Source organism: Salmo salar, chromosome 15 (genome assembly GCF_965601325.2).
Source record: "Salmo salar chromosome 15, fSalSal1, whole genome shotgun sequence".
Classification (NCBI taxonomy): Eukaryota; Metazoa; Chordata; class Actinopteri; order Salmoniformes; family Salmonidae; genus Salmo; species Salmo salar.
In genome coordinates this window covers 101150527-101168720 of record NC_138305.1, presented here as the reverse complement: position 1 = coordinate 101168720, position 18194 = coordinate 101150527, and the positions used below count along the sequence as shown (strand labels likewise).

Sequence of the window (18194 nt, the reverse complement as noted above, 5' to 3'; positions counted from 1 at the left end):
CTGTCCTCAATTTCACCAGTCTTGTCATTATATGGTTGAAATAATGTATCTTATTACAGACCTAGGTGGATCGGGTGGAATAGCTGCTGGTTAGGGTTATTACAGTTGAGTGATTACTTCCTTGTAATGTAAATATTGTTTCATTTTGTGTCGGCCTACATCACAGATTATCCATTATATTGAACAGATAAAATAAATGTCTTCAAAAATGGAAGGCATTTGGGAGGAGGTAAGATCGAAAGGACGAATTCCAGCCAATGACAGGGCAAGATATGCGTGTGAACAACAGGCACAAAGTCAAAATGGGCTATATCGTAAGAATTCATGAAAACAAAAATGTGCTTTTTGGTTTTAATTTAGGATTAGGGTTAGCAGTGTGGTTAAGATTAGGTTTAAAAACACATTTTAAGAGGATACATTGTGGAAGTAGGCGGAGTTTGACTTTGTGGCTGTGGTAACTAGTGACAACCAGGACCAACTCCGATATGAAGTGTTTTTTTCTCAAAGTTGCCGGGATATCACATATCCTACTTATATCGATACACTCATAACAACCTAATAATTACGAAACTTATATTCAATCAAATAGGCCACACGTAGCAAATAAGCCATTACATTTTTGTTAACCAAATTCGATACTCACTCATTGGCCTCCATACAAAAATGAATCGCCTAGTGAGCGAAAAAACGCCACCTGCTGGAGAAGACAGATTTCGGGCCCAGTTATACCGCTCGCTCGCCCCCTCCTCTCTGCCTACATTTGAAGGCCCGCTACTAGCGCAACTTTATTGTTATTTCAACTGCAGACAGTCTCTTTGCGAGTGGTTTGAAATGCCGCTGTCTTTATTTCTGAGTTGTTTATAGTAACATTGCTCCTGTAGTGGTCTTTTAAATCTATTCAAACCCTGCATACATATTTGGTGACAAACTACACACCTAGACATACTTTGTGGCAAAAAAACCTATGCAGTGAGTGCAATTTTGTCAATACTTTTCGCTGCACAATAAGGCCTCATCGATCCTCGGCCTTTCGTACGGATTTTAACCGATTTCGAATGCTTGGCCGGTGGCCTCTTTGCAGCAACCAGACAATTAAAACCCCGGTAAGAAATGATTTCGGACCGATTTTTATGGACGTGCAACTTACATACAGCTAATACAATACTATTTTCTGTCATGAACGAATATGAAATACTAGATATTAAACTAGCTAGATTAATACATATTTATCCGATGTTTAGTTAACGCGTTACCTAGTTAGGTTGCATACGTTAGCCAACGGTGGCTAGCATGTTCTGCTAGCGGCTAAGTTAGTGAATAAACAGCAGTTATAGTAGCCAAATACTGAAATGTGTTGTCTTGAATTGCAACTAACTAATATATTACTCGTCATTTAATTAATACAAATTATTACCAGCTTGCTAGCCATCGGTAACGTTTAAATTAACTGTACTTTTCGTTTGTTAGTTAACATTAGTTTACATAACTAGTTACTTACTAAAGCCATTATTGTTAGCCAGGCTGCAATCTTTACTTATCTAGCTAAGCTGCTAGTTAATGTTACTTTCTTACCAGTACTAGCAAGCTAACGTTACTTAGCCAATAATGTTTGTCTGATTTTTCAGTTAAGATGTGAAAGCTGTCAGTTTGCAAGGCCTACCCCTCCCCATACACCATGTTATTATTAGTTAGCCAACTTTTGTAGCTATTTTGCGTTTAATATGCATCTTGTTTGCTAACTATATTTAGCTAATCGGGGGCTGGCTAGCTAGTCAAGACCCACTGCTAGCAAGCCAAGTATAACGTTAGTAGCTAACTAACGAGACACTTTCTGTTAGTAAGACTAGCCTATCTTAAGTATCCTTTAACCTAACACCCAAATCCCTGTATATGTTTTTAACAGATACGTTTGTGCTCTCTCTTCTACCCGTTCAACAGGTGCCTAACCATGGCCAGTACAGTGTGACAGGCACCTAGTCCCAGTGAAGTGACACAACCGTTAACCTGTTACTGGCACTGCCCTGTGCTGCTTCAGTACCCTCACCATTTTAATGATATATATATTAAGCACTCAATGCAACCCTAACCTATTTCCAATTTAGACTATCACGTGTAGTGCTGTTCCATTCTCAGTAGCCTAACTGTCAGACAGAGCAGTACTAGTTCCCATACACTCCCAGTATGGCGTCGGTTCCAGTATACTGCCTGTGTCGCCTACCCTATGATGTCACACGCTTTATGATCGAGTGCGACATCTGTCAAGACTGGTTCCATGGAAGGTAAGTTATATTTCAGTGTCATTGAGCTTTACTTATTTGAGCTAGTTGAGTAAATTGGTTTTGTTTATTGTGTACATTATTATTTTTTTGTTTAGTTGTGTTGGAGTGGAGGAAGACAAAGCAGCAGAGATTGACCTGTACCACTGCCCCAACTGTCAGGTCACTCATGGGCCCTCTGTCAGTAAGTCCCTCTTGTCACTTTCAATTTGATTTCCAGGCTGTCTTTTTATATTTGACATGTATTTCAAACCTGTTTGAATCTATTGCATCAGGTGTGCTAGTCCTGAATACATTAAATACGTGGAATGTCTGGGGGTACTCATGGAGAGGTTTAGTAAACCCAGCTCTACAGGAATGCACATGCCAATTCCTCTGAGTCTTTGGCCTTCTGGTCTGCCTTTAGTAGTGTGGTTCTGGTTGTAATCCCAATCTGTTGTTGTCCCCTTTATGTTCTGCAGTGAGGAAGCGGCGTGGAGGAGCCAAGCAGGCGGATATTGGAGCCACTGGAGGAAGAGACACTTCTGGTCGACCGGTAAAGACGGGCACTCCACAGTTTGTCAGAGAGCTACGTAGCCGCACCTTCCCAAGGTAAACCTCCCATATTACGTTATGTCTATACAGTACATGTTCATTTTCTTCCACAGTCTTTATATCTACTATTTACATTTACCTAAAATCACTCCCTCCCAGAGGAAGAACCCAACCTGACACCTAAATGAATTCAAGCGTAAATCTTCTGCTTGCGTACATATTTTTGTCTTACTTTTTAACTTGGCATTGTTTGGAATGTGCTCGTTAGTAAGCATTTCAATGTAAAGTCTACACCTGTTGTATTCGCATGTGATCAATACAATTTAAATACATTTTATTTGATATACAGTGTAGTGTCTCAACTCTATCCGAGTGGTCCATAATATGGCCTTTTAATTTTGCATTTTGTATTCTGTTAATGTATCATTGTGGAGTGACACTCTAATAATGATTTCTACCTCTACAGGTCTGCCCTGGTTCCCTCCATTGAAGTAATAATAATAAGTCATTTCATTTGTAAAGTGCTTTTCTCACACCTGAGGCTCTGAAGAAAACAACTAATAAAATAGTCAATTTCTATAAAGCTCAGTTTTTAACTGTGCCTTAAACAAGGCCAGAAACTCTGCAGCCCTGATAGTGACTGGAAGTGTGTTCCACAGCCAAAGAGTCACACAACTGAAAGCCCTGTCATCCATATCCAATCAAATGTATTGGTCACATACACATGGTTAGCAGGTGTTATTGTGAGTGTAGCGGAATGCTTATGCTTCCAGATCTGACAGTGCAGCAGTATCTAACAGGTAATATCTAACAAATTCCACAGCAAAACCTAATACACACAATCTAGTAAAGGAATGGGATGAGAATATATCAATATACGGATGAGCAGTGACAGAGCGGCTAAGATGCAATAGATAGTAAAGAATACATAGTGAAGGATACATTATATACATATGAGATGAGTAATGTAAGATATGTAAACATTCTTGAAGTGGCATTATTAAAGTGACTAGTGTTCCATTTATTAAAGTGGCCACATTGGTATCTGGTTGCTCACATCTAAGTTCTCAATCTAAATACATACTGCAATTCCAACCACAAAACGTCTAACACTAATTCTATTTTTGAGGCAACACATGTTGTCATGGAAAATATCCATGTTATTGCCAACAAGCAATGAGCAACTCTGCTGTAAAATCCAGTGCATATTAAACGTTGAGATTCCTGAAAGGCCAGTCACTTTGGCACTGGCAAGGAGTGGAATGTTAGCTAAATAGGCTGGTACTCAGACTAGCGGTGCTTTGCCCATTCTAGTTATTCAATTTCTATATGTCCCTTATGCTCTCCCAATCTGTGTTTTGTTCAGTGCTGACGAGGTGCTGTTGAAGCCGTCGGGGGCCCAGCTGACTGTGGAGTTCCTGGAGGAGCGTTCCTTCAGTGTTCCCGTGATGGTCCTCAGGAGGGACGGCTTGGGCATGAGCCTTCCCCCGGGGAACTTCGGAGTCAATGACGTAGAGCACTATATTGGTAATCCTCCCCGTTTTACATGCCATTATTTTGATATGTGGTGGTTTTACCCACATAATTAAATAGAACACTGAATTATATTCTCTGCTATGGTACCTTTACCTACCTTAGTTGAATGTATTATTTTTTTTATTTTACCTTTATCTAACTAGGGAAGTCAGTTAAGAACAAATTCTTATTTTCAATGACGGCCTAGGAACAGTGGGTTAACTGCCTTGTTCATGGGCAGAACGACAGATTTTTACCTTGTCAACTTGGGGATTCGATCTTGCAACCTTTCGGTTACTAGTCCAACGCTCTAACCACTAGGCTACCTGCCGCCGCATGCACTGACTGGAAGTCGCCCTGGATAATAGCATCTGCTTAATGATTGAAATGTCAATGTACACCTGCTCTTCAACTAGTCACATCTCAACGACATTTCATTACCGTGGGAGATGTGACCTAGTGTAGGTTGTCAGAGTAACCTAATGTCTTCTCTCCCGCAACACTTTTTCTGTGAAGTTGTATATGATCATGGTTAAGGCTGTGGCGGTCATGAAATTTCTTTAGCCGGTGATTGTCAAGCAAATAACTGCAGGTCTCACGGTAGTTGACCATTAATTAATGTAAACATATTTAGCTTCTCCTGGCTTCCACGCAAAGCCTACAAGCCACTGATGTAGACCTTTGGAACATCTACATTTAAAAAAAGTCAAATACATCCATGTTATATAGCCTTCACATCACGTTAAAGCCATTATTTATTTTAGACGGGTCTAAAGAAACATTATATGAAGAAATGTAGTCTATTTCAGAAGAAAAGAATAGCATACTATGCGTTGTCCTTATGTTAGGTCCTGATCTGGCTATGCCATATGGCTGTGGGCTACACTAGTTCATTTAGCAGACAAGATTTGCTTAGAATTCCATGGCATTATTTTATGTTGTAGTATGAAGAATACAATTGAGCATAGCTGAATAAAATAGAAAGGATATTTTCTCCAAACAAATTCTGAGGGAGTGCACACTATTTTGTGTTGAGCGGTTATTTATTTAACTTTAGTTGTGATACAAACGTTGGGCTTAAAATGTTGATTTTTCAATACATTCTAAGGCTGCATAATGCAACTCTAATGATGATTTGGAAAAAGTTGCATGAAAGGCATGAGCTCTGCTCCGTTTTTTTTGCGCAGGCTGTACACACTTCATCAGTCTGTCATTCACAATTTGACAAGTACTTGATAATTCCTTGAATTTCTCGGAGGCATCCCCCCTTGTGTGGCTGTAATGCCCCCTAATCCATGCCTTTTGCGGCCAGTAGCCATTGTGCCCTTGGGCTGAAAATAATAATTATAATTCCCTTCTCCCAACTGCATGCTCCAAAGCACCTCACTCAAATGGCTCTCCGTCACGTGATCGGGTCTTTCTCACAGGCTACAAGTGAAGACGGACACATCAGGGACGCAACTGCGCACATCCCATTCCGAGGCGCATATTGAAGATATTGGAACAACTGTCCACATTTACTTTTCGTGAGCCAACAAAATGAGTAGACCTAACGAACAGCAAAAGCACTATCCTATGTCAATCTACTATCCCCCATAGTACAGAAGTCGACCTATTCTGTGCGAGAATAAATATTCCAAACATAGTCTGGAACAGTTGTGGAATGCGATAGATCCCAAATCAATGCAACCACTACCATTAAAAAAAACCAGTTTTAAGCAATGAGGCTAACACAACAGATCAGAATGTTTTAGCTGGTACTCAGTGTAGGTTATCAGAGTATGTAACCTAGTGTTGATAAACTATTAGGCTGTTTCTTCACATTGTAAGCTCAGCAATGCGCACATGGCAGTAGGCTATAAGCGCGAATGTTCCATTAGCGGGGTAACTCCATTCTCAAAAGTGACCGCAAATGCTATTATGCATATAATGCTGTTGTTATAAAAGTGCATTTTTATGGTGAAAATGATCTTCCCAAACTAGAAACTCACGCGCTGCGTATCTATTCCAGTTAGGCTTTACACCCGTTGTAAAGCGGATTAATGTGCTTCAGTTTAAGAAGTTATTTGGCCACTTTAGTTGTGATTCAAAACATATAGGACTATGGGCTAGGCTACATGAGGTGTGATACTAACCTTATCAAAACATATAGGCCTATGGGCTAGGCTACATGAGGTGTGATACTAACCTTATTAAAACATATAGGACTATGGGCTAGGCTACATGAGGTGTGATACTAACCTTATTAAAACATATAGGCCTATGGGCTAGGCTACATGAGGTGTTATACTAACCTTATTAAAACATATAGGCCTATGGGCTAGGCTACATGAGGTGTGATACTAACCTTATTAAAACATATAGGCCTATGGGCTAGGCTACATGAGGTGTGATACTAACCTTATTAAAACATATAGGCCTATGGGCTAGGCTACATGAGGTGTGATACTAACCTTATTAAAACATATAGGCCTATGGGCTAGGCTACATGAGGTGTGATACTAACCTTATTAAAACATATAGGCCTATGGGCTAGGCTACATGAGGTGTGATACTAACCTTATTAAAACATATAGGCCTATGGGCTAGGCTACATGAGGTGTGATACTAACCTTATTAAAACATATAGGCCTATGGGCTAGGCTACATGAGGTGTGATACTAACCTTATTAAAACATATAGGCCTATGGGCTAGGCTACATGAGGTGTGATACTAACCTTATTAAAACATATAGGACTATGGGCTAGGCTACATGAGGTGTGATACTAACCTTATTAAAACATATAGGCCTATGGGCTAGGCTACATGAGGTGTGATACTAACCTTATTAAAACATATAGGCCTATGGGCTAGGCTACATGAGGTGTGCGACTATGATTTCAAAAAGTCTCAAAAAAAGGCATGAGTTTCTTGGCTTACTGCACACAAGCTGGGCATCATTCAGTGATAGACTAATAGTGTCACCCTTCAGACTATTCTTGATTTAATCTTGTCATCACATATACTAAGTAAAATTGTGTGTGAAATTTGTTTTGATTTAGAATGGACATTATCATGCACCTGTATCAAAACAGGGGCAGCAGGAAAAAATGTAATCTATGCACTTAAATAGCGAATGGAGGACGCTTTTCTCGTTGTTCATTTTCATGCCAGCCAGGTAGGCTATATCCTGTTGTAAAGAGAAGCCATGTGCTTAATATTAGGAAAGTTGACAAATGTGTGTATATATACAGTAGGCCTAGCCTATAGAAAGCTGATGGGATCCTCCTCTTTTTAATAGAGGCCATCACTCTGTTTTCACACGCAATTGCATAGCCTATAGAAATGTTGCGCAACATGAGCTCATGGTCTCTCATGAAGTGTTTGATTTGATTTTCAGTTACATTTAAATTGATGTCAGAGTGATTAGAGGGACAATAGAGTGCTGAGTACCAGGCAGTTAGTAAGTTTGGTAGGCTACTAATGACCATTAGCAGCATGAAATCAAATGAATTGGTCACATACACGTGTTTAGCGTCAGACCTTGGAGAAGCCTAATTACCGTGACTAAACGGTCACGTTAAATTTGACTGCCACCATGACTCGTGACCGTCGGTGTGGCGGTAATACGCTCACCGTAACAGCCCTGATCACTACAGGATAATGAAGTCTGGGGAGCAGCAAGATGTGATTGTGTTGATTGCGTGTTGTCTGTAGGTCCAGACAGGGTGATTGATGTGATTGACGTGTCTCGCCAAGCTGACCTGAAGATGTGTCTAGGGGACTTTGTGGAGTACTACAACAGCCCCAACAGAGACCGAGTCCTCAACGTCATCAGCCTGGAGTTCTCTGAGACCAGGTACACTGCTTGTTCTTGGGTCTCTTCGATCCACTCATTGGTTGGTAATGCTTTCTAGGGGTCTTCCTTGTCACCAGTACATCATTTGGTTGATCAAAAGTTCCATTTTGCCAGAGCCATACTGAGTGTAAGAAATGACTTGGCATAATTGTTTCTGCAGAAAAGAGTAGTTTAAGTACTGTTGTAAAATCTGGTGTTTTAAATATACAAAATGTGAATGTTCTGTACCAGGCTGTCCAATCTGGTGGAGACTCCAAAGATAGTGAGGAAGCTGTCATGGGTGGAGAACCTGTGGCCTGAGGAGTCAGTGTTTGAGCGGCCCAACGTCCAGAAGTACTGCCTCATGGGGGTAAAGGACAGCTACACAGACTTCCACATCGACTTCGGAGGCACCTCTGTCTGGTACCATGTACTACGGGTAAGAAGAGCGCCGTTATGGGACAGTTGTGGGACAGATTGTGGAAAGGGACAGTTGGCACTAGGCAGTCTTCCTGCTGTGCTGACATGCACAATTGGATAGTTATACACTGAGTATACAAAACATTAAGAATACCTGCTCTTTTCATGACAGACTGACCAGGTGAACGCTATGATCCCTTAATGATGGCACTTGTTAAATCCACTTCAATCAGTGTAGCTGATGCCTTGAGACAATTGAGACATGAATTGTGTATGTGTGCCATTCAGAGGATGAATGGGCAAGACCAAAACATTTAAGTGCCTTTGAAAAGTTATGGTAGTAGATGCCAGGCGTAGGACAGTTGCAGTGACCGTATTACCGCCACACCGGCAGTCACAAATTCCCTGTGACTGTTGGTCACGGTAATCCCAATCCAAAACTCTGCAAATGAAGGGTGCTGATTTGTAGCCTACCAAACTTGCTAATGGCCTTGTACTCCGCGCTCTATTGTTCCTCTAATCACTCTAAACCAGTGGTCCCCTACCGGTTGATCTCCAAGCCATTCCTAGTCGATCACCAAACATTTCTGTAAAAAACCCAACAATAAAGCCTTGTCTTCCTATTTGTTTTATTCGTTTGGAGCTGTTGACGGTAGGTGCACTTGATTCTGCAGCCCTAGCGCCTGACTAGTAAAGGCCCAGTGCACTACTTTTGTGAAAATAATATATTTTTCCCCAAAAAACTATATTCATATATTTTTTTCATTCTGATTTTTCAGACCCTCAGCCACCCTACTTCCCAAGGCTATGCTTCCGTTATTATTTGTGGCTTGCCTTTTTTAATATTCCAAATTGCAACTCAATATTAGGAAGGTGTTCCTAATGTTTGGCATACTCACTAAATAGAGGTGTTACGAGAGATTTAACATTTAAATGTATTTTATCCATTACTGCCTTTATGTTGTTCATCATTGTACGTGCTGTGTCTGCCTGATGGATGAAAATGAGCTCTGCTGCTAACATGCTGACCAGACAGGCTCCGTGCATGCGTATGCACGCGCCATCGTGCGCATATTGATTTTGTCAATATGCACCAAACGCGTTAAAATACCAAAACCAACCGTTAACCAACTATATTAATTTGGGGACAGGTTGAAATACATGGACATTTAGCTAGCTTGTTGTTGCTAACAAATTTGTCCTGGGAGATAAACATTGAGTTGTTAGTTTACTTGGATTGCATATGGTCCTTTTTTTTTTAGCTGGAACTTTGTAGAATTTTAATCCATGTTGAGTCATACAAAATCATGTGTTCTCTACTCTGACAATTAATCCACAGATAAAAAGGGGAAAACTAGTTAGTTTTTAGTTTTTCTTTGATAAGTTCATCCTTCTTCTGTGGATTTTATATGGCAGGTGGTAACCAACTTTAATGTGCATTACCACCACCAACTGGAGTGTGGATCTTTAAATCACCACCGTTGGTATGAGTAGATGGGAGAGGCGGGACTTGCAGTACATCAAGTGTCTGAAATGGAACCAAGTTCTATGTTAGTGCCAGGCTATGCAGACTCCCGCGAGCAGTTTGGATGAAATTATTATATAAAATGTATGTGTACATTTTATTTTGCAACTCTCGCGCACGCGACGTGGCCGGTCTGATCAGCATGCAAAGCTTACGTTCATGTGGAATAAAATGTTGATCAACTGAAAGGTTGATTTAATAAGCACTGTTAGATGAATGTCTACGTGTGTCTCTCAGGGTGAGAAGATCTTCTACCTGATCTCCCCCACGCCGGCCAACCTGGCCCTGTTTGAGCGCTGGAGCTCCTCGTCCAATCAGAACGAGATGTTTTTCGGGGACCAGGTGGACATGTGCTACAAGTGTTCCGTCAAACAAGGGAACACGCTCTTCATCCCAACAGGTAATCGCCCTCGCTCGCTCTTCATCCCAACAGGTAATCGCCCTCGCTCGCTCTTCATCCCAACAGGTAATCGCCCTCGCTCGCTCTTCATCCCAACAGGTAATCGCCCTCGCTCGCTCTTCATCCCAACAGGTAATCGCCCTCGCTCGCTCTTCATCCCAACAGGTCTAAATCAGTCGCTGATTAGAGGGCAATGATGAAAAAACACAGTGGAACTGGCTTCGGGTTCCAAAGTTGAGTTTGAGGGATCTAGAGTACATCCATGTAGGGTACTATTAGGTACACCCATCTAGTACCGGGTCGGACCCCCCCCCCCTTGCCTCCAGAGCAGTCTGAATTATTTGGGGAATGGATTTTACAAGATGGAAACGTCCCACAGGGATGTTGGTCCATGCTGACGCAATGTCATCCATGAACTCATGCTGCTTCCACCAAATCCTGACTCAGCCATCAGCCTGTACTGTCGACACCAGGCAGGACTGGGGAATGAACTCATGCTGCTTCCACCAAATCCTGACTCAGCTATCAGCATGACTCAACAGGAACCGGAGTTCGTCAGACCAGTCAGTGTTTTTCCACTTCTCAATTGTCCAGTGTTGGTGATCGCGTGCCCGCTGGCGTGGTCGTCTGCTGCAGTAGCCCATCCATCACAAGGACCAACGAGTTGTGTTCCAAGATGCCGTTCTGCACACCACCGTTGTACTGCGCGTTGTCTGTTTGTGGCCCGCCTGTTAGCTTGCTCGATTCTTGCCATTCTTCTTCAACCTCTCAACAATAAGTTGTTTTCGTCCACAGGACTGCCTCTGACTGGATGTTTTTTGTTTGTGGCACCATTCTTGGGGAAACCCTAGATACTGTTGTGCGTGAAAAGCCCAGGAGGCTGGCCATTTCCTGAATCCGCCGTGCCTGGCACCGATGATCATACCACGCTCAGTCACTTAATTCACTCATTTTACCCATTCTAACGTTCAATCAAACAGTAACTTGGATGCCTGTCTGCCTACTTTGTATAGCAAGCCATGGCCACGTCACTCACTCTCTGTAGGAGTGATCCATTTTGTGAACGGGGTGGTGTACCCAATAAACTGTCCAGTGAGTGTATGTACAGGGAGTAGTCCTGTGACATGCAGTACTGCAGTGTTTGACATGCAGTACTGTTAACTTCATGTTTTAAGTATCCCTATATTTCTGTTATTACGGGGTTATCACTCAGTCAAGAGTGCGCCTGCACGGGAAGTCTAGTTGTTGATGGACCGAGCCTTGTAGTGGCTACCTTGTAGTGTGTTCATACGGTATAGTAAACTTTGTTAAACTGGAACCTTGTCGTTGTGTCATTTCGAGTTAACAGTACATTTCCGGTGGAGTTCGTCAGAACTCAGTATATTATGTGTTAATAGTACATGCATAAATTAATATTTTATTACCTGTATATGTGTGAGTTGTTCACATGTACCTTTGTGTGTGTTTCAGGATGGATCCACGCTGTGCTGACTCCTGTGGACTGTGTGGCCTTCGGAGGGAATTTCCTACACAGCCTCAACATTGACATGCAGCTCCGGTGAGTCCCTTCACCCCTGCCTCCTCTTAAAACATTAGTCACATCACCTACGGTACTCTGTTTTTCTCAACTGATCTTAGCAACCTCTCTCTCCATATCAAAACTAGAATGCCATTCGGAAAATTGCTCTCGCAATACATGGCGGCAGGTAGCCTAGCGGTTAGAGCATTGGGCCGGTAACTTGTCGGTTCGAATCCCCGAGCCGACAAGGCTCTGTTGACGTGCCCTTGTTGCTCCTAGAATTCACTCTGGATAGGAGCGTCTGCTAAATGACTAAAATGTACGTTTTATATTACCGTTGTACCAGAACCGTTTTATATTACCGTTGTACCAGAACCGTTTTATATTACCGTTGTACCAGAACCGTTTTATATTACCGTTGTACCAGAACCGTTTTATATTACCGTTGTACCAGAACCGTTTTATATTACCGTTGTACCAGAACCGTTTTATATTACCGTTGTACCAGAACCGTTTTATATTACCGTTGTACCAGAACCGTTTTATATTACCGTTGTACCAGAACCGTTTTATATTACCGTTGTACCAGAACCGTGTATTCCTACTATAGCTTCTATTATAAACTGGTTGGATCTATCCCTAAATGCTGGTTGACTGACAGCTGTGGTATTTCAGACCGTATACCACGGGTATGACAAAACATTTATTTTTACTGCTCTAATTACTCTGTGTTGGGTCGTGTTTAAGAACAGCCCTTAGTCGTGGTATATTGGCCATATACCACACCCCCCTTGGGCCTTATTGCTTAAATACCAAATGTCTAATAACATTCTTTCTGTGTTCTCTTCCAATCAGAGCATATGAAATAGAGAAGAGGTTGAGTACAGCAGACCTGTTCAGGTTTCCAAACTTTGAGACAGTGTGTTGGTATGTTGGCAAGCACCTGCTCGACACATTCAGAGGTGAGGCGCTTCATCATAAATCAACCTCTGCTGAACTGCATTTGTTTGGGCAATGTTTGTCAGGAACCTTTATCTTCTATACTGGTCTACTTTACAGGTCTGCGAGAGAACCGCAGACACCCTGCTTCCTACCTGGTCCACGGAGCCAAGGCCCTCAACAACGCTTTCCGCACCTGGACACGCAAAGAGGTGATTCTTTGTAGGCCCCCTTATGAATGCATTAATTAAGCCTTTATAGCAGCTACATAAGACATAATAACACCTGTCATAGGCAGTCATAAACATTATGAACAATGGCATGAAGGTGTCATGAAGCTAGTTATATTGGGCGCAGTAGTCCTTTGTGTTTTGTGATGTTTTTGTGCTCTGGCCAGTCGCTGACTGACCACGAGGTGGAGATTCCAGAGACCATAGAGACTCAGCGTCTAGTGAAGGACCTGGCCAAGGAGATACGACTGGTTGAGGTAGGCAGGGGGAAATATTTCATAGAGTACTCTGACCGAGCCAAGCTACTGGGCTGGCCTGGTAGTTCGTCCACCATAGAAAATATCTGAGCCAGTACAGTTCAGGTCGCACCTATAGTGTGAGGCACTATCAAATTTCTGTCTTACTGAGACTACTCCGTCTTCTCCTCTGCCACCACAGGACATCTTCCAGCAAGGCCGTCCTGCGGCTCCTTTCACCTCTACACAGGGCTTCCCCACTCCCCTCCCCAAAGCCTCCCCTCTAGCTGTCTCCCAGAGTCCAGGCCGCCCCCCGGGGAAGAAGAGAGGTCCCAAACCCAAGGATATGTCCCCCAGCCCCAAGAAGAAGGGTCCAAAGGGCTTAATGAAAGAGGCAGGCGAGTTGGACCTCCTGGAGATCCACACCAAACACACACTGAAGAAATTCCAGTGTGGAAACAAGAGAAACAAGAAGAAGGTATGACTGATTGTTCAATAGTCCTTTTTACCTCAATATTTCCCTCTCTGGAACAAATAAGGTTGAAAGTCTAAATGTACTTTGGCTCTCAGCCTCACATTGTTAATGTGTATTATAGTGAAATGCTAACAGGATTGTGCCATTCCTCTCCGTCTCCAGTTAGAGCTGCCTCTGGAGGAGTTTGCAGGGAAAATGAGCAAGAGCAAACTGAAACTGGTGCTGACCAACGGCAAAATACAGGGGTAAGACTGGGAGGTCAGGAGACTCTTCATGCCAAATCTTTATCTCTCACTTTTTTCCCTCACCCTTTCTCACTCTCTCTGCCTGTCTGTCTCTCTGCCTGCCTGACTGCCTCTGTCTCTCTCTGCCTGCCTGACTGCCTCTGTCTCTCTCTGCCTGCCTGACTGCCTCTGTCTCTCTCTGCCTGCCTGACTGCCTCTGTCTCTCTCTGCCTGCCTGACTGCCTCTGTCTCTCTCTGCCTGCCTGACTGCCTCTGTCTCTCTCTGCCTGCCTGACTGCCTCTGTCTCTCTCTGCCTGCCTGACTGCCTCTGTCTCTCTCTGACTGCCTCTGTCTTTGTCTCTGCCTGCCTGTCTCTGCCTGCCTGTCTCTGCCTGCCTGTCTCTGCCTGCCTGTCTCTGCCTGCCTGTCTCTGCCTGCCTGTCTCTGCCTGCCTGTCTCTGCCTGCCTGTCTCTGCCTGCCTGTCTCTGCCTGCCTGTCTCTGCCTGCCTGTCTCTGCCTGCATGTCTCTGCCTGCCTGTCTCTGCCTGCCTGTCTCTGCCTGCCTGTCTCTGCCTGCCTGTCTCTGCCTGCCTGTCTCTGCCTGTCTCTGCCTGTCTCTGTCTCTGCCTGTCTCTGTCTCTGCCTGTCTCTGTCTCTGCCTGTCTCTGTCTCTGCCTGTCTCTGCCTGTCTCTGCCTGTCTCTGCCTGTCTCTGCCTGCCTCTGCCTGCCTCTGTCTCTGCCTGTCTCTGCCTGTCTCTGCCTGTCTCTGCCTGTCTCTGCCTGTCTCTCCCTGTCTCTGCCTGTCTCTGCCTGCCTCTGTCTCTGCCTGCCTCTCTCTGTCTCTGCCTGCCTCTCTCTGTCTCTGCCTGCCTCTCTCTGTCTCTGCCTGCCTCTCTCTGTCTCTGCCTGTCTCTCTCTGTCTCTGCCTGCCTCTCTCTGTCTCTGCCTGCCTCTCTCTGTCTCTGCCTGCCTCTCTCTGTCTCTGCCTGCCTCTCTCTGTCTCTGCCTGCCTCTCTCTGTCTCTGCCTGCCTCTCTCTGTCTCTGCCTGCCTCTCTCTGTCTCTGCCTGCCTCTCTCTGTCTCTGCCTGCGTCTCTCTGTCTCTGCCTGCCTCTGCCTGTCTCTGCCTGCCTCTGCCTGTCTCTGTCTCTGCCTGCCTGCCTGTCTCTGCCTGCCTGCCTGTCTCTGCCTGCCTGCCTGCCTGTCTCTGCCTCTGCCTGCCTGCCTGTCTCTGCCTGCCTGTCTCTGCCTGCCTGTCTCTGTCTCTGCCTGCCTGTCTCTGTCTCTGCCTGCCTGTCTCTGCCTGTCTCTGCCTGTCTCTGTCTCTGCCTGTCTCTGCCTGCCTGTCTCTGTCTCTGCCTGCCTGTCTCTGTCTGCCTGCCTGCCTGCCTGTCTCTGCCTGCCTGCCTACCTCTGTCTCTCTCTGCCTGCGTCTGTCTGACTGCCTGCCATCCTCTCGGTCTGCCTGCCATCCTCTCGGTCTGCCTGCCATCCTCTCGGTCTGCCTGCCATCCTCTCGGTCTGCCTGCCATCCTCTCTGTCTGCCTGCCATCCTCTCGGTCTGCCTGCCATCCTCTCAGTCTGCCTGCCATCCTCTCGGTCTGCCTGCCATCCTCTCGGTCTGCCTGTCTGCCTCGCTCGCTGTCTATCTGTCTGCCGCCTCTGTCTGCGTCTCCGTCTCTCGTACTGTTCTTGCTACATTTCAGTGTCATCCATCCTTATTTCTACCCACAGGAAGAAGGGTGGTTGTTCAGGCATCAGTAACAGTGCGGCCCGTGCCTGTCAATTCCAGCACCATGCTATGGGAGGGTCTACCTTGTCAGATTTCGAGTCCGAGGACGAGCTGCAGATTGATGAAACTCCCCCTCCACGACGCAAGGCTGGAGGATCTAGCAAGAAGAAACTCAGTGGTGAGAGAGTACATCATTTAGTTTGAATGTAATATGTAGTGGGAAGCACCTGCTTCATAATAGCATTCATTACTAAAGACTACAACAGTTTTCTGCTCCTGTTGGGGCGTTCAGTTCATCCTTCTGAGCCTTGAGGAGGAAGGTTTTTGAAGAGTCCTTTGGAACAGTGAGTGTTATCGTTATTAAATTGTATTGGTCGTATACACACTGAGAGCCAGGCCTAATCGCTCAACATCAATGCCCGACCTCACTAATGCTCTTGTGGCTGAATGGAAGCAAGTCCCCTCAGCAATGTTCCAACATCTAGTGGAAAGCCTTCCCAGAAGAGTGGAAGCTGTTATAGCAGCAAATGTTGGACCAACTCCATATTAATGGCCATGATGTAGAATGAGATGTTAGACGAGCATACTGTTGGTTATGTAGTGTATTGTGCGGGGTAGGTTCTGTTTATTAACCATTATTTTAACAGGTATATTGATAGAAAATACATCTCTTCTACTCGTCCCCAGGTCCTTTGTGTACAAGAGAAGAATGTGCAAAATATAAAAAGTAGCTCTCGTGCTAGAAAAGGTTGGCGACGCCTGGCCTAGATCGTATTCCATCAGGGCACACTTGGCAACAAAACCCGCTACGGAAAAAAATTAACATTAACCTCTCTTGGGTAGGGATCAGTATTTTGACGTCCGGATGAAAAGCGTGCCCGTTGTAAACTGCCTGCTACTCAGGCCCAGAAGGTAGGATATGCATATTATTAGTAGATTTGGATAGAAAACACTCTGAAGGTTCTAAAACTGTTTGAATGATGTCTGTGAGTATAACAGAACTCATATGGCAGGCAAAAACCTGAGAAAAAAATCCAACCAGGAAGTGTGGAAATCTGAGGTTTGTATATTTTTTCAAGTGATTGCCTATCTAATGCACAGTGTCTGTGGGGTCATTTTGCACTTCCTAATGCTTCCACTAGATGTCAGCAGTCTTTAGAACGTTGTTTCATGCTTCTACTGTGAATGGGGAGAGAATAAGAGCATATGGAGTCAGATGACTGAGAAAATGACATGAGCTCAATCGCGCGTGCTCCCGTGAGAGTTAGGTGTGTTTCTTTTCATTTCTGAAGACAAAGGAATCGTCTGGTTGGAATATTATGGAAGATTTATGATAAAAACATCCGAAAGATTGATTCTATACATCGTTTGACATGTTTCTACGGACTGTAATATAACTTTTTTGACTTTTCGTCTGAACTTACTGCGCGAGCACAGTGCATTTGGATAACTTGAGTGAACGCACAAACAAAATGGAGGTATTTCGACATAAAGATGAACTTTATCGAACAAAACAAACATTTATTGTGGAACTGGGATTCCTGGGAGTGCATTCTGATGAAGATCATCAAAGGTAAGTGAATATTTATAATGTCATTTTTGACTTTTGTTGAATCCAAAATGGCGGGTATCTGTATGGCTTGTTTTGATGTCTGAGCGCTGTACTCAGATTATTTCAAAGTTTGCTTTCGCCGTAAAGCTTTTTTGAAATCTGACACAGCGGTTGCATTAAGGAGAAGTGTATCTATAATTCTTTGAATAACAGTTGTATATTTTATCAACGTTTATGATGAGTATTTCTGTAAATTGATGTGCTCATTCACCGGAAGTTTTGGGAGGCAAAACATTTCTGAACATTACACAACACACCAATGTAAAATGGGGTTTTTGGATATAAATATGAACATTATCGAGCCAAACATACATGTATTGTGTAACATGAAGTCCTATGAGTGCCATCTGATGAAGATCAAAGGTTAGTGATTAATTTTAGCTGTATTTCTGGTTTTTGTGACGCCTCTCCATGCTTGGAAAATGGCTGTGTTTTTTTTCTTGTTTAGGTGCTATCCTAACATAATCTAATGTTATGCTTTCACCGTAAAGCCTTTTTGAAATCGGACAATGTGGTTGGATTAACGAGAAGTGTATCTTTAAAATGGGATAGTTGTATGTTTGAGAAATTTGAATTATGAGATTTTTGTTTTGAATTTGGCGCCCTGCTATTTCACTGGCTGTTGGCGAGTGTGTCCCACATACCCCAGAGAGGTTAACCTCTCTAGGGTCGGCGGGACGAAATCGTCCCACCTACGTAACAGCCAGTGGAATCCTGTGGCGCGTTATTCAAATACC

The 18194-nt window shown here is 43.8% G+C and overlaps 1 protein-coding gene across 1 annotated transcript in view; it reads left to right on the top strand.

Moving 5' to 3' along the window:
* The first annotated feature begins 705 nt into the window (after positions 1-705).
* LOC106572710 (histone lysine demethylase PHF8) overlaps positions 706-18194 on the top strand; it is a 32694-nt gene continuing 15205 nt past the window's right edge. The window contains exons 1-15 of the mRNA XM_014147117.3: positions 706-1103; positions 1939-2279; positions 2375-2460; positions 2738-2867; positions 4177-4337; positions 8023-8164; positions 8396-8582; positions 10326-10488; positions 11959-12046; positions 12863-12969; positions 13067-13158; positions 13344-13433; positions 13615-13890; positions 14050-14132; positions 15848-16023. Coding sequence (XP_014002592.3) covers positions 2182-2279; positions 2375-2460; positions 2738-2867; positions 4177-4337; positions 8023-8164; positions 8396-8582; positions 10326-10488; positions 11959-12046; positions 12863-12969; positions 13067-13158; positions 13344-13433; positions 13615-13890; positions 14050-14132; positions 15848-16023 — 1879 coding nt within the window. The 5' untranslated portion in view covers positions 706-1103; positions 1939-2181. The remainder of the gene's footprint in view (positions 1104-1938; positions 2280-2374; positions 2461-2737; positions 2868-4176; positions 4338-8022; positions 8165-8395; positions 8583-10325; positions 10489-11958; positions 12047-12862; positions 12970-13066; positions 13159-13343; positions 13434-13614; positions 13891-14049; positions 14133-15847; positions 16024-18194) is intronic.